General features: G+C 43.5%; 1 protein-coding gene across 1 annotated transcript in view; it reads left to right on the top strand.

Moving 5' to 3' along the window:
- The first annotated feature begins 9 nt into the window (after positions 1 to 9).
- Positions 10 to 25,608, top strand: part of ern1 (endoplasmic reticulum to nucleus signaling 1) — a 73,288-nt gene continuing 47,689 nt past the window's right edge. The window contains exons 1-7 of the mRNA XM_084329513.1: positions 10 to 248; positions 9,530 to 9,650; positions 13,332 to 13,365; positions 13,872 to 13,944; positions 14,249 to 14,321; positions 21,657 to 21,779; positions 25,260 to 25,361. Coding sequence (XP_084185639.1) covers positions 171 to 248; positions 9,530 to 9,650; positions 13,332 to 13,365; positions 13,872 to 13,944; positions 14,249 to 14,321; positions 21,657 to 21,779; positions 25,260 to 25,361 — 604 coding nt within the window. The 5' untranslated portion in view covers positions 10 to 170. The remainder of the gene's footprint in view (positions 249 to 9,529; positions 9,651 to 13,331; positions 13,366 to 13,871; positions 13,945 to 14,248; positions 14,322 to 21,656; positions 21,780 to 25,259; positions 25,362 to 25,608) is intronic.

Consider the following 25,608-nt stretch of genomic DNA (forward strand, 5'->3'; position numbering starts at 1 on the left):
GCACGGATTCCCAACCGCCCAGAGGAGGCAGATACGCCACAGTTAGGCTTAGATATTTCAACCTTTAGACATTTATTTGTAGTATTTGGTTGTATCCGACCTACATATTCTATGTAGCTAGCTACTTTACATCTAAGTCCTCTCTACCCGCCGGTTTGAGGCTCTCAAATATGGACTGGTCAGTGAGCAGTCGGGCCCTTGTGTGGTGCATCTTCCTATCGCTGTGCTGCGTTGCTCCACTACACAAGGTAAGTAACTTAAACTAACTGGATTAGCCGGCAAAGGAATACACATAACATAATAACCATTAACGTTCATTAAACCGCACAGGTGTCTCGGCTAACAGTTACAGTATCGGTAAGATTATCAGTCATGCAAAACACTCAGTGGCTGTTTGAATATTCTTTCTTGCGGTCTAAGTACAGACGTGCAGAAGTTAGCTAGCATGTCGTTAGCTAGGTCTCAATAGTCAAATAGGTATTGATAGGTTGACTAACGTTAGATCAAACTGTCCCAGTCGACTCGTGTGTGCAACTTGCATCCTCTGTTGTTACGACAGTAGTTATTTTAATCAGCTATATAACTCATTTAACGTTGTCAACTATGGCTAAAACGTGTTTCTCCATTTGTAAATAGTGGGGCTGATGGACTAAACTGCTGCTTTATGATCAACCAAAGCCCCAACTAAACCCCAGAGGCACAAACGACTAGCAAGTTGACAAACGTTAGCTAATGAGTAGATACGATTAATATCTGTGTAAACTTAAGCGGATAGTATTTTCGATGGTCTAGCCTCTTCATCTGTCTTCTTAGCTAGTTAGTCGTCTGGATATTTGAACTGAGCAAGCCATTAGAACATCTGGCTGCTAAAACTATAATTATGAATGTACAACGTACGGCCTGTTTGTGAGATTAAAAGCTCGCTATCTATTTGGCCATTATTAGGTCTATCTCTAGGCTATACTTTGCACAGACATGCTAAATGCCATGCAATGTCAGTATTGATGTAGAAAAGTGACATACACAATACTTTAGTCTGTCTAGCTGTAAGCTAATGCCAATTTATTGGCAACTGTACACATCTCACCACAGGCGACTGTTTTCAGATAAAGCTGAGAGAGAGACTATTGCAAACACAGCTGTGTACTTCTATTATCTTATCACAACACTTGATTGGTTGTGTATTGACTTCAAGTGTGCGTAGAGAAGGGCTTTTTTCCATGTGACATCTCCCTTAACAATTGTGTGTATTGAGCTGTACTGTATTGTACCCATTCTGCAATCTGTTAATAAAATGTGCAATCATGTTGGTGGATGTGGATCAGCAAGAGCTGTAATCAATGGTTTGCATCGGCCAAGTTGCTTTATTTGTACAACTAGCCCATCTTTACCACCTTTTGAGAAGATTGCGTTGTGAAGCTGTGGCATAGCTGCAAATAACCAGGGATGTGATGATAACACACTTGCTAGCTTTGCTTGCTTCATATCACAGCCAGGTTTATTAACATAGACTGAAATTTACTTTTGCTAATTTGACTTACTCAGAAAATTTTTACCTAGACATGAAATCCATGTTATTTGTCAAATGTATTCTGTACTTCTGTATGACAACTATTAAAGAACTTGAACTTGCTTACCTCAAAGTTGTTGAAATGGTCCAACTTCTGAATGTTTCAATGACGAGTCTGTCTGTAGTGTTTACTGGGGGCTATCATCTTGATTAGAACATAAAATGTGTTTATTTTCACTCCCAGTCACATAAAATGTGTTATTTTCACTCCCAGTCACATTCAATTCATCATGGCAGCGCCCAGTAAACATACTTTTCATTTACATTTTGAGAAGTTGGACCATTTCAACAACTTCCGGGTAAGCATTTGACAAATAAGTGGCCCAGATTTTATGTTTAGTTAATGTAAAATGCTTCAGAGTAAGTGAAATAAAATGACAAAACATTGCCCCGGGAGCAAAAGTCAATTTCAGTCTGTTCATTTTCCTGGCTGTGATATGAAGCAAGAAAAGTGTAGCTGTACATATACAGCAATGCTGCATTATGCCTGAACACAAACAAGCAGTAAAGAGGATGCTTATTTCTCTCTCAAGAGTCGACACGTATTAATGGGAGGGAGATTGCCATGTGCTTTTTGAACTTTCCATGAGTGAAGAAGAAACGGAGCTCTGCAGGCAGGGGAGGAAATTAGGCCACTTTACTCGCCAATTGCGAGTATTTTTTACGTTTGGCGAGTAATTCATGAAGAGCACTCGCCAGTCTGGCGAGTACTAGTAATTACAAAACAAAACAAAAAAATCATTCTGCAATCTGCTGATTCGCTCACTGACACAAACCGAACTCTGACTCCCCCCTTGATTCCTCCCATTTGCGCCACATAATAATCAGACCATAACCAATGAACATCATCGTTGTACAGATGCGCTCTAAGCTCCTCCAATGAACACACGTTTTCTAGAAGATGCCGCCCATCTAGGGGAAGTGGACAGACCACTGACTGCGCGCAGACCTACAAACTCCTGCCACCGGCAGCCGGCTTGACAACGTAGACAAACTTACAAAAACACATGAGTGGATGAAAATAATTGCATGTAGAGTCGTCGCTTTCGGATATCGGTGCGGTCTGACATGGGGGCGAACAACAGCACGCGACGCGTCTCCTTCGAGTCGGATGAGAATGACAAGTCAACAACATTAGCCGGCTAGCTACCTAGCATGTAACAAGCTACCATAACGCGCATTCAACATAGTGGACTATACTGAGCGGCTTTGCTTAAATGCAGCCGAGTGACATTTTATTATTACCGGGTTTCCCAGCATATCACCACTCGCCCATATGCCCTTCACAACGGTGATGTTGTCATATTTGGCATTCAGAATACACCCGCTGAACCCCTAGCGTTGTCGATTCGGTTCCAATGTATTGTCATCTTACAGCACAAGTACAGTACAACCAGAATACATTTGGCATACAACCAGAGTGCAAATGTAACAAGTCAAGTTCAAGTTGTTTTATTTAGCTATTACATTACAGTGAAATGCTTGGTTCTTTCACTGCCCAACCCAGTATTGATTGAAAACTTTATTAACAGATTGCAGAATGGGTACAATACAGTACAGCTCAATACACACAATTGTTAAGGGGATGCAGACCAGAGAAGGACTTTAGTCTTGTTTACATCAGGGTCCCCCATTTCAGTCCTGTTTGCTTAATGCCTTGTCCACTTCCTCCACACTCCAATATGTTATGATGAATTGAAAATGGGGGACCCTGATGTAAACAAGACGAAAGTCTTTCTCTGGTCTGCATCCCCTTAACAATTGTATGTATTGAACTGTACTGTACCCATTCTGCAATCTGTTAATACACTTTTCAATCAATCAATCCCTTCAACCCTGCTCCTGTCAAACCTGCTCTTTCCATTCCCTCCATCATGTCCCCCCTTTCTGATGAATATTTCCTGCACTTAAGAGTCAGACACACATTCCTAGTAGTTGAGCTGTGATGAATGAGAACTTTATTTAACAGATTGCAGAATGGGTACAGTACAGTACGGCTCAATACATGCAATTGTTAAGGGGATGCAGACCAGAGAAAGACTTTCGTCTTGTTTACATCAGGGTCCCCCATTTTCAATTCATCATTCAGTATAACCTCTTTCATGTTAATATGTGATTTAATGATGTAATATTTTGAAGAGTAGAGACAGTGTGATTAATTTACTATGATTGAAAATCAATTTAGACGAAGACGTACAAAGAAGTAATTATCACAATTAGCGATTTTTTTTGTCTGGTAAAAAATCTATTTGGCTGGTAAAAAAAATCAGATACCCGCCAGTTGGCTGGTAAGCCAAAAAGTTAGTTTCCTCCCCTGTCTGCAGGCGTAATTAATACGTTTGAGAGTCGGTACTAGAAATCACCTCTTTTATGAATATGCCAAGAAATATTGACGAGAAATTAATGGAAGTTGGAGCAATCTGCCAGATTATGATCACATCAACAGAACTGAACAGCAGCATTTGTTATACAAGGATCTGTTCCACTAATATTATGTGAATTGTTGTCGTTCTGTCCGCTTTCCATTCTCCTGTAATATGTGGGTGTGTGTGTGCACATAATGTCATAGCCTAACGCTTCACCATAGATTCCCGGGTGTTACACGTAATGAGTTCAGTTTAACAGGAGAACCAACCCTTTTAGTGCTTTGTAACAGTTGATCGGCCCGTTCCCTCTTCACCACCACAGCTGGTGGGACCATGGTTTATTGTGCAAGCCAAGCGGAAGTATCAGAAGAAATGGAGTTTTAAAGCATCTTTAGCAGCCGGTTACACCCAGCAAGGTACTTGTGTTTCCCCACCATTGTGTTCCCTATAGAAGTCGCTGTCTTATTGACACTCATAGGGAAAGCCGCCAATCGCACGTGCTGCTTCTGAGACTCCCTGCCCTGTGTTTAGGTGGGTGCACTTTGGAAGAGGGCATAGAGCACAAGGACAGGATGATAACACTGTTGTATTCACTGGCCCCTTAACACTTTGAGTGCCACGGACGAGAATTCTCGTTATTTCATGCCGACCGTTGAGTGCCACGGACGGGAAATCACGTTTTTAATCTCTTTTTTTTTGCGATTTCCATTCATATTTATCATCAATCTAGCCTCCCGTTACCACTGGAACTCTCTCTGAGCTCCATTGGGGAAATACCGCCCCCTATCGTCTCTCCCTGTGGTACTGCACCCCATTGGATTAGACTGAATGAAAAGATCGAATTCATTCTGGACCATCAGAACAGCGTGGAATCGGTATTTCGACCACCCAGCGTTGGATCAATAAACGCGATCGATATTTGGAATGGCGATCAGGAATTGGAATAATCTTTTTGGAGAACGGAATCTATTTTACCAGTCTTAGGATAATCAGAGCTTTTTTCACAGAGATATCAACGTATCAATCAATGTGTCTGTGTGTGCGATCAGGAAATAAGAGATTCGATTTTCAGCCCGCTTCTATAGCGTGCATAAGTACACATATACTATCGATAATCTAGCGTTTATTTGAAAACGATTCATAAATAGGCCAAAAAATGACAACGTGTTTTGTGTATTACAGTAAAGGGCCTTTATCACAGAATCTTCTGGAAGTTTCAAGAAACAAGCGTTTTTCAAAATGGTATAAAACGGAAATTAACCGATTAAAAAAAAAAAAAACAATCCGTTTCGACAATGTTTACTGCAAACAAGTCATTGATAAGCGACGGCCAGATTAGACACATAGCCATACATTAAGATGTAGTTTATGCGTTCGCAAATATGAGAGCGCTATCATTGAAGTGGGTGGTGGCACGCAACAAGGTTTTGAGACGGGAGGCGTGGCATCCAAAGTGTTAAGCCATAGTCTGGCCTCGTTGCAGAGGGAAAGTAAGAAGTCCAGAACCTGCCAAGAATTTGGTTTCGCCCTGTTCTGTTGTATTATGTAACACACTTACGCAACGACTGCCTTTTCCCCCTGTTAAAAAGCAGTAGAACATGAAAATAAGAACGAGGTCCCTCCTTGTGTCCATCTTCAGAGAAATGGCCATATAAAACTAGACCCCCCCCCCCCCTCAATCACTCTAGACAGCCTAACAACACCACAAACAGATGTCCAGGACTCCAGGGACGGTCCTCAAGCCTAAAACTGAGATGTTACCACTACCAGTCTTAACCCTTTCACTGCCACACTACCAAATGGTTACCCCTTTCACTGCGACAATACAGAAGGTTAACCCTTTCACTGCCACGTGACAAAGGGTTAACCCTTTCACAACCACACTACAGAAGGTTAACACTTTCACTACCACACTACAGACGGTTAACCTTCTGTAGTGTGGCAGTGAAAGGGTTTACCGATGTTAAGTCCGTTTTTTGGCTTGTGAGACTGAGCACAGTGGAGGCTATGATGGGCTAAATAAACACATTATTATTGTTATTGCTCTCCCGGTCATGTGGTCTTTTGGAGTTCACCGTCAAGTGGGAACAGCCACAGGTGTGCAATGTTGACACAAGTGCAAGTGTAGACTGTAAGATTACAGCAGGGGATCTATAAGCAAACAAGGAAGGACAGAGTTTCCTTTTTAACCATAAACTGTTGAAGCACAGAGGTTGACACTAATATCCTGGGCTAATAGTGGGCTATGCAGAATTGTTTTGAGCTCCGTTTCCCTGCGCTAGTCCACTGGTGATGGGCCACGGCGTTCTCAGTTCCAGCTAAAGGGCACAGGAAGCAAGGCCTGCCCTCAGCGTACTAAAACAACAAGACGGGCAGCTAGTCAGCAACACTTGAGCAAGACTCGTGTTGGTCCTGTGTGTGGCTCTGGCCTGTGAGGAAGCCTATGCTGTGTGATTCAGAGACAATGCTGAGTGATTCAGTGAAGGTTGCTCTGAATGCCATGTTGTTTGTAATTATAGATGTATGTCCCCTAAAACAAAAGCAGGTGGTAGTTACACTCCCTCTTGGGCCTTGTTGAGGGGTATTTTAGGCAAATCTATACTCTAATGTCAAAGGGTCGTCAAGGGTGTTGCGGGAGCCTACCGTGCAGGCCAAGAAGCCTACTGACGAAGCCTATGTGCACCTCTTCCAAAATTAACTGTGTTGGGCAACACAGTACAGCAAGCGATGTGATTGGCCCACGTGCCCTGAAGGCCAATCACAGAACTTTTCCGCTTCCGCCTTTACCCTGCTCGCGTGTAGACGAGGGAACAGCAGCAAGGTCGTGTGGAACTATAAAGGCTGGGACCACCCCAACTAAAGAGCCAACGTAACTAATTCAGCCTTTAGGCTGAGAGGTTGATCAATACCACTGTGGTTCAGTAGGAGAGCGATGGCTCTAATGACTACCATTAGTCCAGAGGCTAATGGTTCCCAGCTTCTCTTGTGCTGCTACAGTATAGGCCACTGTGTTGCGTTTCAGTCAGGGTTGCGGAGTGCACTTTTATCCAAATGCAAAACCAAGTGTGGTCAGGCTCGTTTCAAAAGTCCCCCTAGGCCTGGTGGATAGTTGGGGTCTACCACCCCCACCGGACCTCTCCCGGCACGTCCATGCCAAAAAATCAGGATGAAGCCCAGGGCAGTGTTTTTAAAATTCCAGGGTGGATGCTCACACACCACCCACAGCAGCTCTGGCTCAAGCCTAGTCATGGGGCTGGTTCTCACAGCAGACATTGTGGTCAGTGATTCTGTTGTTGCGTGAATCTGCTGTCTTCTCCCGATCTCCCTCTCTTCCCTCACATGCCATCCGTTTGTCTTTTATTATTAGGTATTACTACTGAACCCAGACCAAATCTGCCCACATGTGCACAGCGCAAGTCTCTCCATCCTTCTCAGTGGGTGTGTACTGTATACTGGACTGGAGAGAGGGAGAGCTCAGCCCACTGTTCATCTGTGTAACTGAAAACCTTCTCAAGCTGGTTTCCTTTGCCCTGGATTCCCTTGTAAAAGCCAAACATACCCTATCAGGTGTGCTGGGAAGCAGATCGGCTGTATTACACAGTTCTAGAATACTTGTAGCACGTGTTCAGCCTCACACTCTTGTGTGTATAAACCCTCTCCCACTCTTGACCCTTGTCTTCTTATCTCCCTGTCGTTCCCATTCTTATCTCCCACTCGCTCAGAGAACACATCCCCCACCATGTAGTGCCAGCTTGGTAACCCCACATATTTACATTTACATTTACATTTAGTCATTTAGCTGACGCTTTTATCCAAAGCGACTTACAAGTTCTGTACGACAAGACAGCAAGAAGGGTACAACTCTATCAGCTGAGTAACAATGTTCATCAAAGTGTTGCGTGTTACAGTGTAGGTTAGTTTATTAGGACAAGTGCATGACAGTAAGGTTAGTCAGGGTTAGATTTTTTTTTTTTTTTTTTATAATTTATTAATCATTTCAGATAATGGTTGAAGAAGTGAGTCTTGAGTCGACGGCGAAAGATTGGACGGGTTTCGGCTGTCCTAACTGGGATGGGTAGTTCATTCCACCATTGTGGGGCAAGGACTGAGAATAGGCGGCTTCTCTTTGATGACCCTCCGGGAGCTTGGATAGGAGTAGGTCTGAGGCGGCCAGAAGATGCAGAGCGTAGGGGTCTTGAGGGTGTGTAGTTAGAGACCATTGACCGGAGGTAGGCGGGAGCGGTTCCCTTTGCCGCACGGTATGCTAGGTCGAGGGCCTTGAAGCGGATACGTGCAGCAATGGGGAGAAGTCAGAAGTGGGGTGACATGGGCCGACTTCGGTAGGTTTGAGATCAGGCGGGCGGCGGGCCGCTGCGTTTTGAATGAGTTGAAGAGGCTTGGTGGCAGTGGCCGGGAGGCCAGCTAGCAGTGCGTTGCAGTAGTCGAGGCGGGAGATGAGATGACTCATATATATTTATATTTACCGCATTTATAATATACACACATGACACATCCAATCCATATCTGTCTACATATAATCCTCCTAAATACCTACTTATACACCTGCATATAACCCATATAACACATACAATAATGCTGTATACTCTGTATATATATCTACCCACATCTGTCTGTACATACCGGCACATAATCCTAATTACATATGTATACTATATCTATAACCGTACATATCCCTTACCCACTCTACTAGTTATGCTGCTGGCCAGTATGACTACAACCGTACTGTCTTTATAGCTGTATATATTATTGGTATTACAACTATACATACATCTGATTAGCACTACACCCAGTTGTACTAATTTATATATTACCCAGTTTAATCACCTCTGTACATTGTATATTACATTTGCACTCTGGCTGGGTGCCAAACCGCTTTTTGTTGTACTATACTTGTCCTGTATAATGACAATACATTTAAATCTAATCTAATTTGACCAAGTTCTTCTCTCCCATTCTAAGCTTAAGGAGGGGGGTCATTGATTTGGATTGTAGGCCAGGCCAGCCGTTACACCCTTGGGCCTCACACCCCCACAGTCGGCTAAAACTCTAACCATATCCCTCCCCTCTCCGTGTGTATGTTGTAGGCATGACATGTTCCGGAGAGAAGGGCTCTTGGTTTGTTATGTCCTATAAGATTAATCCATATCAGCGTAGTGGATACGATGATATCACCAGCTAGCCGGCAGATAACCTCTGCTGAATTCAGATGGAGGCCGTTAGTAATGTTTCTGAGCAATTAGTGATTGAGTTGGTTATTCACCATCTCAATGCAGGAGCACATGATTTGCCTGATCTTTCTGTGTGGTGCGTGTATGCGCACCAAGGACTTCTATTATTATATATATCGGTGCGTATGCATACCGGCATGTCTGCTTGTCTCATTTCATTTATGTGCATTCTGACCAGGCCTAACTGAACACTTTGACTGAAGCTGTTGTGGTTGTCTACTCTACCAGAAACCTTGGCAGGCAACCAGACATAGTTTGGAAGTAAAAAAAAAATTTAATAAAATTTTGTGAAAGCATCAGGAGAATTCTGAAGCGTATTTAATCTGTCTACTTATGTCTTGCAGGGCTTTAGCAGTGCCAGCACCGTCACCCTTTCTGAAAGCCTGCTCTTTGTGTCGACGCTGGATGGAAACTTGCATGCTGTGAGCAAGAGATCTGGCTCTATCAAATGGACCCTGAAAGAAGGTAAGGGGAGAGCATCACCAGCACCTGTTTGTTTGTGTTCTTTCTCAAGGCCCAGCTCTGTGTTCAGGTTACGCACAACAAAGCACTTTTGTGGTGTGCTGCAGGGAAGACAATGAGGTCCCGTTTCTTTTTTTGAAAGTGAAGACCAATGATGTGTTTTGACTTTTGTCTAGGGGTGTCCCGATCAGGTTTTTTTGCCCCTAATCCCAATCTGAGTCATTGAATATTGAGTATCTGCCGATACAGAGTCCCAATCTGGTATTTGTATTTTCCTAACTGTATTTTAATACAACTACAGTAGTACACACAGTACATTAAAGTTAGCCAAATCAATCCAATGTAGGTAAGATATGCTTGGTAATTCAATAGCTCTGCTTAAAGAAAAAACATTTGCTACATCACAGCAAAAAAAGGATCCAAATGTCATTGAGCTTAATATAGCCGAGACCGATCAATTAAAATATGCTGTGATTGGCTCCGATTCGTATCTGTCCGATCCTAGGTTAGTTGGTTACAACTTGATTTATATCAGGGACATTATGATAATGTACTGTAACAGAATGTAGGTAATTGGACACCATTGGTGAACCTTTATATTATTGAACTTATACTTTAATTACAGCTATGACTGCTCAGAATGATTTGATCTATTTCAATGGTATATTAGTAATGATACAGAGTGAGTTCTTTGTCAAAATGTCTATATTTTCAGCTGTTTTGGTGGTTTTGTCATTTAAAACAATGTCTGGGCTTTCATAATATATCATATTTATAAATCAATAATGTAGGCTAAATATAGTTTGTAACACTAAACAATGGCCTTATCCTACTGTACTAACCTGTGTAAGGCAATTAAAAAAAACAATGCAATGTGGTTTGGTTAATTTAAACTTCAGTGTTTCCCATTAATTACCCAGACACATTTTTTTTTAATATAAAGTTTGCCAATAGGGATGTATCCGTAGTATTGGCAGTGGTAGTAGTCGTAATAGTAATCCACTATATTTTTTTATTTTCTAAAAAAATAAACCAGTTCAACACGGGTAACCACTTTTGCTTCATTTCTTTGATGGCTCAAATGTACGCTCTAGTCCAGTGGTTCCCAAACCTCTCCTCGAGACACCCCAGCCGTCCCATGTATTTGTTAAATTCCACCACCAGCACACCTGATTCACCTAATAAAGGGCTAGTTAAGTTGAATCAGGGTGCTGGTGGTGGAATTTAACAAATACATTGAATGGCTGGGGTGCTTCGAGGAGAGAATTGGGAAGCTCTAGTCGATTTTGTGTTTTGAGCACAAAGTTCATCATAGATCTAGCCTCTTTATTTTGCTCTCAAAGTGCACCAGATTGATGCATTTAACTTTAAAATGTACCAAAAAGAAGTTCCGGGGTGGGATGCCCCCGGACCACCCTAGAGGGTCGGAGGTTCACCCCCCAAGTCTCTGAAGATCCTGTGGGAAACACTGAACTTGATAAACAGAACGTACGGTTGTTTGATATTCATACAATAGATGGAAACGTATTGTAACGGGACACTGTTATCCAGTCAATGTGTTGTGATTGACTCCATTGCGTGATAAGACGGCACATGAGTCAACATAGTGAAATCGGCCTCCAGGCATGCTAACCTGGTAATCATTAACGGGGAGGGGAGGCGGATAAGAGTCAGATAAAGCCTGTAATCAAGGTCACAGTGGGCAAGGGTGAACCACTCTACTGCACCCTCACTCCTCTGTCCAAACAGTCTCACTGGGCGCGAGCTTTTAAATGGGAATGTCGCCTAATTTTAAGAATTCATGCATGGTATTCTGTGCGCCCCCAGGACAGTTCAGTCAACGTTTGTGAATTTGTGCCATACTCTCTCCTAGGGGTGGAGGGAAAATATTGTCAGATCTCAATATATTGTGATATTTTGCATCAATACAGCATCGACGTCAAATAAATATATATATTTTTTCTTCTTAAGTTTCACGTCTTTTTTTGACATCTTTCACATTGTACTGCAATACAAATTATTGGAATGAGGTGAACAGACTGAAAACATTATCTTATAAAACAGATGACGTATAAAGATTTGTATTGCAGATGGTAACAAAGTTTTCCATTTGGGACATAATTAATAGTTAATAATCAAGTTGCGGTCAGTGTGTGTGTTAAAGAGGCACTATGCAATTTGTTGTACATTGTTTCATGTACAATTGGCTGGTTTGTAATGCACAAACTGTATTTTTTCTTCTTTAGTTGCACACATTGTGCTGTATATCATAAATGAAAATTCTTGCAATATATCAATTATCACCGATATTGTGATATTATCGATATCGAGGACCAAATATCGGTATCGTATTGCGTATCCCACCCCTACCCTCTCCTAAAGCTAGAAATCGGAGAGAGAGAGAACCCTTGAATTGTCAGCTGGATGTAAAATCTGGGGCTGCTCCGTAGGCGATGCATGGAGCACTGCCTTTGTGGAGCCATCAGGAAGCTTTGTGAAGTTGAGGTCTCACTCTCAAACAAGGTTCATATGGTAGTATTGCTAACCGGTCTGAACCAGAATTTAAACCTTGTTTGTGTGTGAAAGCTGATACAAACATTTATTCTCAATGTCAGTGCCCCATTCATTGTCTATGGAGCAGATTCTACATCCTGATTCTACAATAGTAATTACATTAGCTTTCTCAGCCTGAAGGTTTATGATTCAGGTCATGTTAATGTGCACATCGTCTGTGCAGAGCTCTCTGGTGTAGCCAGCCTACATCCTACCTAGGTACACCTAATACCTCCATCATTAATAAACACATTGAACACAGAAGCTGCCTCCATGACGCCATGTGTTGTTGTTGTTGTTGTTCTTGTGGAGCAGCTATTGAATATGAACCTGAACTGCTGCTGTGTCACACCTCACACACACCTGTTGTGTTCCAGGCAGCCGGGGGGGGGGGGGGGGGTGAAGAATAAAAACCTGCTCTTGGGCCTAGCCGGTAGAACCCAACCCAGTGGTGACGGAACGCATGCATCCCTTCAATGTCGGCCTGTCGTTCCCCATCACTATGTATGTTGCCTACACTGACATGGCAACATACACCAAGCTAAGTTACCCCCTCCCCCCTTGTGACTGAAAACCTATTTTCCAGCTTACAACCCCTCTAGGTAGTTGTCTATAATGGTTGTTGATGCTGCTTGAGCACACTGGTCATGTACAACTCCAGGTAATCCCCCCCCCCCCCCCATCTGGCCTACACCCTGTGTATTCACACTGCAGGTCGGTGTGTGTTTGTCTAGTACTTAATGTCTAGTACTTAATGTAAGGCTGGCGGTGCAGCCAGTGTTGGTTTTGGTTGGTGGAGAGAGTTAACTGCCACATTCTCATCATTGATTGCGTTGGGATATTTGTTATCAAGCTAGAAAATAATTGTCATCATGTCGCATGTTTACAAGACGAGATGATATCCTCTCCTGTAATGTACCGGTCATCTCTATACATACATATTTACCTTGTTGCGGGGAATTTACACAGTTGACGTCATCAGACTGTTTCTGAGAATCTGGTGTTGTGTTACATGGTTTCTCATATGTAGTCGGGCTCAACACTCAAGTGCTGTTGGCTATGATTTACATTGTAGTATAATAGTCTGATCTGCCTTTGACTTAAGTCTCATCTTTCCGTCTCTTGTCACAGATCCTGTTCTTCAAGTCCCCACGCATGTGGCAGAGTAAGTATCCTTAAGGTGTGTGGGTGAACAGGAAACTATTAGCTGAGCTTGCACATCTCTCATTCACTTCCTCTTAGAATGGACCTCTCTTTTCTTGATCCTCCAATCACAACTGTTGCTTCTGGTTCGTCTGAGGGAAGCAACAGTTGTGATTGGAGGATCGTGAAAAAGAGGGCGGGTTTGAGATTATGTCAGTTAGTGACACTGTTCACACGGTGGTGACCTACATATCCAGGTTAGGAAAATCAACAGGGACTCAAGGCAAAGTTGCCCCTGACGGTTTACAAAGTGCTCCTGAAAATGGGATCACGGATGCTTAAAAAAATGCCCCCAGAAAAATCTGGAACAGAATCTGGAGAAGCAAGGTTGTCGGGTGTCTGAAAGCTGAAAATGAAATTGCTATAGAAATGTTGAAAAATGTCCCCAAAACAATTTCCATGGAGCCAAAAATACCCTGATATACTAACCCTCATTGCACGTAAACTTCATGTCCCCCCCCCCTCAAGGCCTGCCTTTCTGCCTGACCCTAACGACGGCAGCCTGTACTCTCTGGGAGGGAAGAACAACGAAGGCCTCACGGTAAGACGAAACAAAACGTTCACTTATCGTGAAAACATCACCATTCCTTGCCTGCCAAGGAACACACTGTTCACTTCCCTGTTCCTAGAGAAGCGCATATCTGCTTACCACAGGTATAAGCAAGTCATGCACAAAGTAGGACATTCTTATAGCCACCAGCACAAGTGTAATCGTCTGTGTGAAAGAAATGTGTGGGTGTCTCAGAGGGTTGTAGTGGCAGCACACTGGCAATGAATGTATGGTGGCTACACAGGTCTGTGGCTGTCTTCATGTTGATTGTGCTTATTCCTTATTCTCCTAACAGAAACTACCATTCACTATCCCAGAGTTGGTCCAGGCCTCTCCGTGTCGCAGTTCAGATGGAGTCCTTTACATGGGTAAGACAAAACACGAGGTCAAGGCGATTAAGCGCATCAGATAGATTGTACCATTTGCCGCCTTCCCCTGACGTGCCATTTGAACTAATCAATTGCGTTGTTAAGGTTACGTGCCTCATCGTCTGCAAACAGGTGCAGTCCACCCCCCGGTCTGGCTCTCCTCCTGAATACATTTGTTTTATCTGGCCAGAACAAAAGCCGTTACACTAAATTTCCATTTCACTCCACTCGCGCTTGTAGCCTCTGCCCTTTTGAATTTACAATGGTCATGGAGGTGAGGGGCTAATCTACCATAGCTACCGCATCGTTGTGCTCCCTGCTGTCATTATCAGTCTAGATTTTGCATTCATTCAACTGAACTGCTAGCGCAAAGCTGTGTTCCTTTGTGTAAAAGCTAAGGGTTCACATGATCATTTTTCCATCACTGGTAGGATTGTAAATACTTTTTTTTTTTTAAGAATTGATGCATCAGTTTGAATCTGTAAACCTTGGAATTTAAACAAATGGAAAATAACATGTATGTCTATTCATATGAGTTCATGAGCGTAATGACATTTTTAAACCTAATGAACTAATAACTTGGTCTTAAAGATTAATTGCATACATTCAATTGAGTACATCAATGTTAAGTTTTCAGAGAACAATGTGTTTCTTTTTTGTATTTTCTTTTTTTATTATTTTCTAAACAAACACATAAACAAACATGACAACACAAGATAAGATATACAAGCATTAATTAACAGTGCACATCCAATGAAATCACCATTTAGTTAAATGTCTTATACAGGATATACCCCTAATACCTGCTATCTAATGCCCTACACACATATGCTCTAGCTCGTACCCCCCCCCTCCCGGACCCCCCATTGGATAATCCATCCATTATCACTCGTTCCTAACCAGACACTACCATTATATGCTAGCTTTTATTCTCTCCACCACTTCTAACCACATTGTCATTTTGGATTCATTGAGACCCAAAATTCTTGCTGTAGATATTTCTAGATAAATCACATCGAGATATGTAAGAATCCAGACCTTCCGGCACATTTTTTCCGGTTGAAACCATCGTGATGCTATCAGCTTTTTAGCCACTGTGATACCAGATAAAACCAATCTCTTTAGCTGTGTAGGTACTGCACACTCAAAAACATCATTCAGCAGTAATACAGAGGGGTGTACAGGTATATTCAGAGTTAAGAGATTTGATAATTGCTGGGTCACTTCTTTCCAGAATATCTTAACTGGTGGGCAGTCCCAGTACATGTGCATAAATGTCCCCTCGTCCCCATTTGTACATAGGGAGCATTTGGAGTCTTGTTTAAGACCCATTCTGTTCAGTCTTATAGGAGTCAAGTATGTCCTGTGAATATAGTTAAGATTGATTTGTTGATGGTCCGGGTTCCTTGATGCAAGTCGAACATTTGCCCAGGCTTCTTGCCAATCAAAATCTTTTTCCAGGTCTGGTATATCACTCCTCCAGACTGAGTCTAGGTGGAGGAGGGTTTCATACGAGGACGTTAGTAATTGATGTCTCTTTCATAGAAGAATTTGTGGTATCTGTGGTGTACAATTGGTATCCTTAATGGAACACTGTGAGCCTTCAAACATAACAATAACTGTGCGTAAAAATAATATGTGGAATTGGTGAGATAATTTTTTTTGTGTATTTCATCATAACTACAAAAACCCTGTTTGTTGAAAACATCTCCTAATGTGTGTATGCCTTGCTTTTCCCATCTAGGGAATCTTATAGGTCGTTTTCCAATCAAGAGTGCATTGTTATTGAATAAGGGAGTATGATTATGCCATTTATGTGGGTTCGAATATTTTTTTTGTGTTTCACGCCATATCCGGATCGCATGAGTACCGGTAATTATGGGGCCAAATTTCCGTTCGCATTGCTTAATTGATAATTTGGTGTATACTATGTCCTTCAGTCTATGTGGAGCTACTATATTTTCTTCTAAATTTCTCCAGGATACTGATGCTTGGGGATCAAACCATGTTGTCAGTGGTCTTAAAGTGTACGCCTTAAAATAGTGGAAAAAATCTGGAAATGCCATACCACCATCTGCTTTGTTTCTCTGTGTGGTGGATCTTTTTATACGTGGTGGTTTGTTATTCCAAATAAATGTGTATGCGGAGGAGTGTAATTTTTTCCAGTAACCCTCTGGAGGGGGTAACGGTAGCATTGAGCTGAAGAAGTTGATTCTAGGTAGGACGTCCATCTTAACTATTGATACCCGTGCCTGTACTGAGTTTTAAATTTTGACCACCTGTCAAGGTCGTATTTGATTTTATTTTGGATTTTTATGTAATTGTGCTTCACCGTTTGGCTTATGGTAGGGAATACTTCAACTCCCAAACATCTAAAGTGTTTAACCATCGGTATCTCTTCTGGGAGGGTTATATATTTTTTTGCAGGGGCGTTAAGTGGAAGGAAAGCCGACTTCGGCCAATTTACCTTAAATCCCGATAAATCGCCAAAGTCCTCAATCAACTTGAGAAGATGAGGCAACGCGGTGTTGGGTTTTGCATGAACAGTATTACGTCGTCCGCATATAAACAAATTTTATGTTGTGTGCCCTTGATTACGATTGGTTCTATGGATTGGGATTGTCTTATATATTGTGCTAAAGGCTCTAATGATAAATCGAATAGTCCGGGACTAAGAGGGCAACCCTGTCTAGAAGAGCGTGATACCGGAAAGATTTTGGAGGTGATTATACCTGTTGTAATCATGGCCGATGGGTCTTTGTATAATACTTTAATCATATCAATGAATCCTTTTCCTAACCCCATCCTTTCTAATACTGCCCATAGATATGACCATTCCAACCTGTCAAAAGCTTTCATTGCATCCAGGGACAGCATTGCCTTAGGTGTGGTGTCGTCCTTGTTAGCATCTAGTACGTGTAGTAATCGTCTTATGTTATCAGTGATCAAACGGCCTCTTATGAAGCCAGTTTGGTCCGGATGAACTAAAGACGTCATATGCTTTTGAAGTCTGATGGCTAATACCTTAGAGTACAGTTTGATATCGGTTTCGAGGAGGCTTAAGGGTCTATAACTACCGCACTCGGTGGGGTCTTTGTCTTTTTTAAGGAGGACTGTTATGAGTGCAATATTGTCGTTCTTATGGAAGTTCCCCTCCTTGACTGAATATAAAATCATATTAAGTAATAAGGGTCCAATTATGTCCCAACAAGAGAGGTACATTTCTGGTGGGATACCGTCTCTACCAGGAGCCTTACCACTTTGCATTTCGGATATGGCCTTCCTGAGTTCCTCTAGTGTGATCGGTGTTTCTAACTGTTTAGCGTCATCCTCTGAAAGTTTAGGGAGGTTAATTTGATTAAGATATGTGTCTATTTTGTTTTGATCGAAGGTCGTTTCTGATTTATACAAGTTGGAGTAGAATTCTTTGAATGTTGCGTTTATTTTTTTAGGGTCTGTAACAAGTCCTTGTTGTGCTTTAATGGTAGTTATATCTGCAAATTTTGCGTTGACTCTTAATCGCATAGCTAATAGGTGACTTGGTTTAGAACCTTGAGAGTACTGCTGTTGTCTTGTGCTACGTATTTGTATTTCAGATTGTTGTCTGTATATGGCGTTAATCTCTTTTTTTAGTACATTAACTTGAGTTTCCAGTCGAACCGAGTTGTTGTATTGTAAAGAAGTAAATAACGTTGAGTAAAGTGTTTCCAGTTCAGCCAGTTTTGAGCATCGATTCTTGCGTATTTTGGAGGAAAAGCTATCAGTGAAATCCTTGATCATTCCCTTTACCGACATCCATAATATTCTGGGGTCCTGCACCGATTTCGCATTCACCAGTAGGAATACTGAAAGAGCTTCTTTGAATTGTGTAATGAATTCCTTGTTATTAAGCAGCATCGAGTTAAATCGCCATCTTGGGGCTCGGGATGATAGTATACCAAATGTTCCTTTTAGGAGTAAATAACAGTGATCTGATAATGCATTGGGTATCATTTCCACATCATAGTTATCAAATAGTCTCGGGGATGCAAAAACATAATCTATTCTGGATAATGTGTTATGTCTCGCAGATTGACAAGAGTACTTCCGGGTCGTGGGGTTGAGTGATCGCCATAAGTAATTTACACCTGTAAGAGAACAATGTGTTTCATCTTTATTCTGTAAAGATGTTCTTCATTCATAGTAATTCAAGACCATAGAGGTTGATCAATCAATCAAATCCTTTATTTAACCAGATAAGCATCATTGAGATTAAAATCTCTTTTTCAAGAGCGATCTGGCCAAGCAAGGCAGCAGAAAGTTTCAACATAAAAAAGAACATCACAATAAAATACAGATAAAACATTTACATCAAGCTCCAATTTCAGGCAAGTTATCAAACAGGCAAATGATCAAACACAGTTGCACTGACCAAGGGAACTGAGTTCGTAGGATTTTAAAATGGCTTTGAATTCTCCGAGGGTGACCAGTCCTGGTAATTTTAGGTCCTCCTGTATCTTGTTCCAAGATGAAGGAGCAGCATATTTAAAAGCCCTTTTTCCCAATTCAGTTCTCATATGGGGAACTTCCAGTGTTAGAACAGCTTGAGAACGAAGGGCATACTTATATTGCTTTGTGCACAGAAGCACACTTAGGTACGAGGGAACCAGTTTAAGCAGAGCTTTGTAATTTTTTCTGAGATATCACATTCACATTCCAAGTGATGTGGATTGACTTCACAACATAGTCATATGTTTAATGCAAGGGTTCAATTAGTACTAACTGAATCGCTTCCATCACTTACGTATCAGAAATATAACAAATAATCTAAATCCGACCCAAGTGAAAGGGTTTTAAAGATTGTCATCTAAATGAAATATCTGAAATGAAAGAGAAAAAAAACAATTAACGTTTGTACTGTCTTTTACTATTATGCACTCTGCTACTAAGGAATATGCCGTGCCTATATTACTGCTTTATATGCTATTTTATTATGCACTCAAGCTTGTAGCTAGGGCTGTCTTAAATACTTCGAAGCTTCGAAGCTTCGTTCGATGGCACAAGCTTCGAACATTAAAAATCGAAGTGTTAAAAAAAAAAAAAAAAACATCAACATTTTTATTTTTACTTCGGTGTGTGTGTGTGTGCATGGGGCCATTGGGTGGGGCCGGGGGACAAATACACTGGAGGAAAGGAACCCAGCTCAGCACTGCCCAAATTATATCATCACTATTGCCTGTTTGAAGGATATCATCCTCAAACACATATACACCACCTACACGCCTATTCTCAGTCCTTGCCCCACAATGGTGGAATGAACTACCCACCCCAGTTAGGACAGCCGAATCCCGTCCAATCTTTCGCCGTCGACTAAAGACGCACTTCTTCAACCATTATCTGAAAAAAAACTAAAAAAAAAAAAATTAAATAAATCTAACCCTAACTAACCTTACTGTCATGCACTTGTCCTAATAAACTAACCTACACTGTAACACGCAACACTTTGATGAATATTGTTACTCAGCTGATAGAGTTGTATCCTTCCTGATGACCTGTCGTACAGAACTTGTAAGTCGCTTTGGATAAAAGCGTCAGCTAAATGACTAAATGTGAATGTAAATGCCTTGTAGAATTCCACACATAAGAAAGAAAGATACTGGGATGAATAAACAAAATTGGAAATAAAATGTAGAAATGCATGCAATACATAAATAAATATCAATCTCCATATATGAAATAGAACATTTAGATAAGGTGCTACTGAGATGTTTTGGTGAGTTCTTTGTTTTTTTGTGGAAGTAGCCCTTTTTTTTTTTTTTTTTTTTTGTCTTTTTCCCCCTCCATTTTCCTCAGATTTTCTCCCATCCCAATGTTAGTCGTATGCCAATTCCCAGTCCCTTCCTGGTCGCTGCGCACTTACCCCCCACAGTCAGATCATCTGGGAGAGTGGAGGCTACCACGTGCTTCCTCCGACACACGTCCAGCCAATCACCGCTTCTTTTCACCTGGCAGCGCGGATTCTCATCGAGAGGGCGTAGCGTGTGGGAGGTCACACTATCCCCCTCAAATCCTATCCACGCTTAGCAGGCGCCCCGATCGAACTGTAGGAGTCGCTGTTTACAACGACCCGGACCCACCCCGCCAGCTTCTCCCACCCTCTAATACAGCCAATTGTATTAGTGCAGACGGCCAGCCAAGCTAGTGACAACCCCGGAGCTGTGAGCTGGATTCGAACAGGCGAATCCAGCTCACAGCTCCGGGGTTGGTGACGAACGCAATCTCCGCTCGGCCACCTAACCGCCCGAAAGTAGCCCTTCTTAAAAATGCATGAACATTCACTGATAATTGGTCTGTAGTGGAGTCTACAAGGTCTACATTGCCGGACCATGTAGAATCCGGACCTTGTAGACTGACATAATTCTGTGCATAGTTTAGTCTACACAGGCCATATTTCAAATAATCAAAATCTTACTTCATTCATCTTAAACATTCTTGATTTGGGGGATTGGTAGTTCCCATGAAATCTGAAGTTGTTCAAACGACAACAGCGATCCACCTTGAATTAAATCACACAGCCGTGTTGGCTGCGTCAGTCACGAAAGGGGCTACTTAATTCATTAATCCAATCCACTTTATTTATAGAGCACATTTAAAAACAACAGTTTACCAATGTGCTGTACAAGTCCCACAACATAAGATAATAAAAAATAATAATAATAATACAAAAATAAAAAAAATAATGAATAAAAAAAAATTAATTCGAAGCTTCGAATTAAAATCGAAGCTCGGCCCCGAAGCTTCAATTGCCAAAAAAAAGCCCTACTTGTAGCACTCAAGTTCGACACTGTTCGACGAACAATTAGAATCAAGCTAAATGTAAGAATCTGAATCAAATGGCAGTTGGGAGCGAATGGTTTCGCCCATTAACCACCGCGTCTGGTGTTTGTTGTGCAAGACAAATGGCTGTTATCCATCCATCTCAGAAGGAGCATGTCGTGTCAGTTTGAGGAAGTGCTCAGACCACCCGTCCTCCTTCCTGGGTGTTATGATGCGAAAGAGAAGGCACCGTTTACTAATCCGTAGGCTTAGGAACTGCCACAATCACTAGGCTATTACTGCCACTCCCTGCACCAACGGAATGGGGAGAATACCGATGCAGAGAATGGGTGTGTTATTTGATGGGAGACGGTCAACACCCAATTCAGGAAACGGGATGTTTAAATGGATATGTGTTTTCATACTTAAACTGATTGTGACACAGTGCAGCTACTTGCCTTCAGTTTGAAACTGCTTTCCTCTAAATGTGATGAGATTATTAAGATGACAGAAAGTGTGTGTGTGTGTGTGTGTGTGTAGGTAAGAAGCAGGACCTGTGGTACGTAGTGGACCTGCTGACGGGTGAGAAGCAGCAGACTCTGACCTCATCCTTCGCAGAGATGCTGTGTCCCTCCTCCTCTCTCCTCTACCTGGGCCGCACAGGTAACCCACCTGCCACAACAGAAGCTGGCCTTGACTCAGTGATGGGCCTATAAAACCAGTTCTTTTTTTGTATCCACTTTTTCTCCCCATTTTCTATTTTTCTCTCATCCCAATTTCGTGTTTCCAATTCTTCGTGTTTCCAATTCTTCCCTCCCCTGTCTTGAACGTTGCTAGACTATGCCTCCCACTGGTCGGCTGTAGTGAGGATAGAAGCCTTGCATCACGTGTCCCCTCCGGTACACGAGGAGGCAGCCTGTCGCATCTTTTCACCGCAGCAGCTCGAACTCTCAGTGGCGAGGAGTAACGCGTGGGAGGCTCACGCTGCCCCCGATACTTCCTGTTTCCGCCGCACCGGCGTCACCCAACCGACCTGTAGGAGTTGCTGTCCACAACGTCCAATCCCCACCCACCGGCTTTCCAACCCTCTAACACTGCCAATTGTGTTAGTATGACGGCCGGCCAAGCCGGTAGCAACGGCGAGAGCTGGGCTCGATACCAGCATCGCCTGCGTTAGTGGCGAGCGCCTTGCCCACTGCGCCACTCAGCCGCTCCTATAAAACCATTCTATCCCTCCATACTCCTCATCACGACCCAACTGTTGGCATAATTACAAACTCACCTGGCCAGTTTAACCAGGGTCAACTAAGAACAAAGATCCACAGTGCAGATGTTAGTTTTAACCACTGGTGTGTTGTATTGTACGAAGGACCAAAATGGTGACCGACATGTTTTGCGACTGAGGGGGGCACTCGGTGGGTACTGAGGGGGATGCTGGGTGGGTAATGAAGGGGACGCTGTGGGTACTGAGGGGGATGCTGGGTGGGTACTGAGGGAGATGCTGGGTGGGGACTGAGGGACGCTGGGTGGGGACTGAGGGACGCTGTGGGTACTGAGGGACGCTGCGTGGGTACTGAGGGACGCTGCGTGGGGACTGAGGGACGCTGGGTGGGTACTGAGGGACGCTGCGTGTGTACTGAGGGGGATGCTGGGTGGGTAATGAAGGGGACGCTGTGGGTACTGAGGGGGATGCTGGGTGGGTACTGAGGGAGATGCTGGGTGGGGACTGAGGGACGCTGGGTGGGGACTGAGGGACGCTGTGGGTACTGAGGGACGCTGCGTGGGTACTGAGGGACGCTGCGTGGGGACTGAGGGACGCTGGGTGGGTACTGAGGGACGCTGCGTGTGTACTGAGGGGGATGCTGGGTGGGTAATGAAGGGGACGCTGTGGGTACTGAGGGACGCTGGGTGTGTACTGAGGGACGCTGCGTGTGTACTGAGGGGGATGCTGGGTGGGTAATGAAGGGGACGCTGTGGGTACTGAGGGACGCTGCGTGTGTACTGAGGGACGCTGGGTGGGTACTGAGGGACGCTGGGTGGGTACTGAGGGACGCTGCATGGGTACTGAGGGACGCTGGGTGGGTACTGAGGGACGCTGGGTGGGTACTGGGGGACGCTGGGTGGGTACTGAGGGACGCTGGGTGGGTACTGAGGGACGCTGGGTGGGTACTGAGGGACGCTGGGTTGGTACTGAGGGACGCTGGGTGTGTACTGAGGGACGCTGGGTGGGTACTGAGGGACGCTGGGTGGGTACTGAGGGACGCTGGGTGGGTTCTGAGGGACGCTGGGTGGGTACTGAGGGACGCTGGGTGGGTGATGAAGGGGACGCTGTGGGTACTGAGGGACGCTGGGTGGGTACTGAGGGACGCTGGGTGGCGACTGAGGGACGCTGGGTGGGTTCTGAGGGACGCTGGGTGGGTGATGAAGGGGACGCTGTGGGTACTGAGGGACGCTGGGTGGGTACTGAGGGACGCTGGGTGGGTACTGAGGGACGCTGGGTGGGTTCTGAGGGACGCTGGGTGGGTACTGAGGGACGCTGGGTGGGTGATGAAGGGGACGCTGTGGGTACTGAGGGACGCTGGGTGGGTACTGAGGGACGCTGGGTGGGTACTGAGGGACGCTGGGTGGGTACTGAGGGACGCTGGGTGGGTACTGAGGGACGCTGCGTGGGTACTGAGGGACGCTGGGTGGGTGATGAAGGGGACGCTGGGTGGGTACTGAGGGACGCTGGGTGGGTACTGAGGGACGCTGGGTGGGTACTGAGGGACGCTGGGTGGGTACTGAGGGACGCTGGGTGGGTACTGAGGGACGCTGCGTGGGAATGCAATCTTATTCGGAAGAGTACTAGATGTGGAAATTAAATAAATAAGTATCTCATCTGTCTGAGTGCCCCTCGTTAATTTGCCTAACCACTTAACTCGTTTTATTTGCATTGTCTAAACCCAACACCTATATTAACCCATTAACACTGTTTTACCTCCCACAACCCCTTACCAGCGACCCCTCCCTGTCCCTCTCCCCCTTTGTCCTCCAATGCTTGGTGGAGATGAGATGGTAATCCGAGATAGGGACCCGAAGCGTGAGAGCCGTCTGAATGCCACTTATGTAAAAACCGATGTCAATGCAGGATCCTGTTGCATTAAGTGACCCTTTCTCCCCCGCTCACGATTCCCATCCTCTGAAGCAAAGGGGAAGGAAATTCAATGCCACGTTCCCAAAGCTTATGAGGCTTTATTTCCCCATAGGCGATATGTCAAACTCGTGGATTTTTGATGACATTGGACATAACCCCGTAGGGTTCGAGGAGTGTGAGGAGTATGAGACCGGTCATGTATGTGTGACCAACATACACCCATAGAGACATTATCACACTCCAATGCTGCACAAAACTTGATTTATATATATATATATATATATATATATATATATATATATACCGTAATTCCTCTAATAGTAACCCCGGCTTGTATTTGTTTCAACTGTAGCGGGTACCAGGCTTGTATTAGGAGGAGGCCTGTATAAGAGGGAGGCCTATATTTCAATTTTTCAAACGGATCATAATGAATAAATCAACATTTTGTGTCAGTTTGAACCCAGTAAAATGTACTGGGTTCATTTATTGAAACCAAGTACTGTATGAAATAGTAAACAGTGCAATTACAGGTGGTCACTGGTCATTTCAATGTTTTCAAAGTGAAATCAAGTAACTAGCTCAGTATGCAGCTCAGTATATTAGTAACCCGGCTTGTATTAGGAGGCCGGCTTATAATTGCTTAGCTCAAGAGCGCACCCGGCCATTAATAGAGACCCGGCTTGTATTTGAGACCCGGTTACTATTAGAGGAATTACGGTATATATATATATATATATTAAACTAGATAAGACTCGTGCACATCTGGTTGGACCCCGACTGGAGGTGCAGGTCAGCGCAAGAGAGATAAATAAACTAAAAGGAGAAAACCTTCAAGGGAAAGAAGGGACCGCACACTCCACAGGACTCGTTTTTGCTTATTTATTGTTTGCACAACGCGTTTCGCTGTCGCTTCCTCAGGTGCATTATTTGTTCTTTTAAATGTTGCCTTTTTCCTATACAGATGTGTGATGTCCAGTGTTAAAATGTATTTGTTTCTACATCAACTTTAGAATACACCATCACCATGTATGACACCAAGAGCAGAGAGTTGCGCTGGAATGCCACCTACTCCGACTATGCCTCCACCCTGCCCGACGAGGACACCAAATACAGTAAGACACTTCCTACATATTGGCTTCATTGGCCCCCTTATATTCTGATGTGTCATGATCCTTATTAGGGATATATTAAACAACTAGATTAATTGCTGCAGTTGATGGTACTAGTCGACAATTTGCCTTATTCACTTTGCCGCCATCCCCATTTTCACTATTAATGCAATTTCTTTGAGCAAATTACTTAATTAACTTCCCTATATTTCTAAGTATGAAAACTATGGTTGTGAAAACAACAATCTTG

The sequence above is a fragment of the Notolepis coatsorum genome (assembly GCF_963971535.1).
Source record: "Notolepis coatsorum genome assembly, chromosome: 14".
NCBI classification, from domain to species: Eukaryota; Metazoa; Chordata; class Actinopteri; order Aulopiformes; family Paralepididae; genus Notolepis; species Notolepis coatsorum.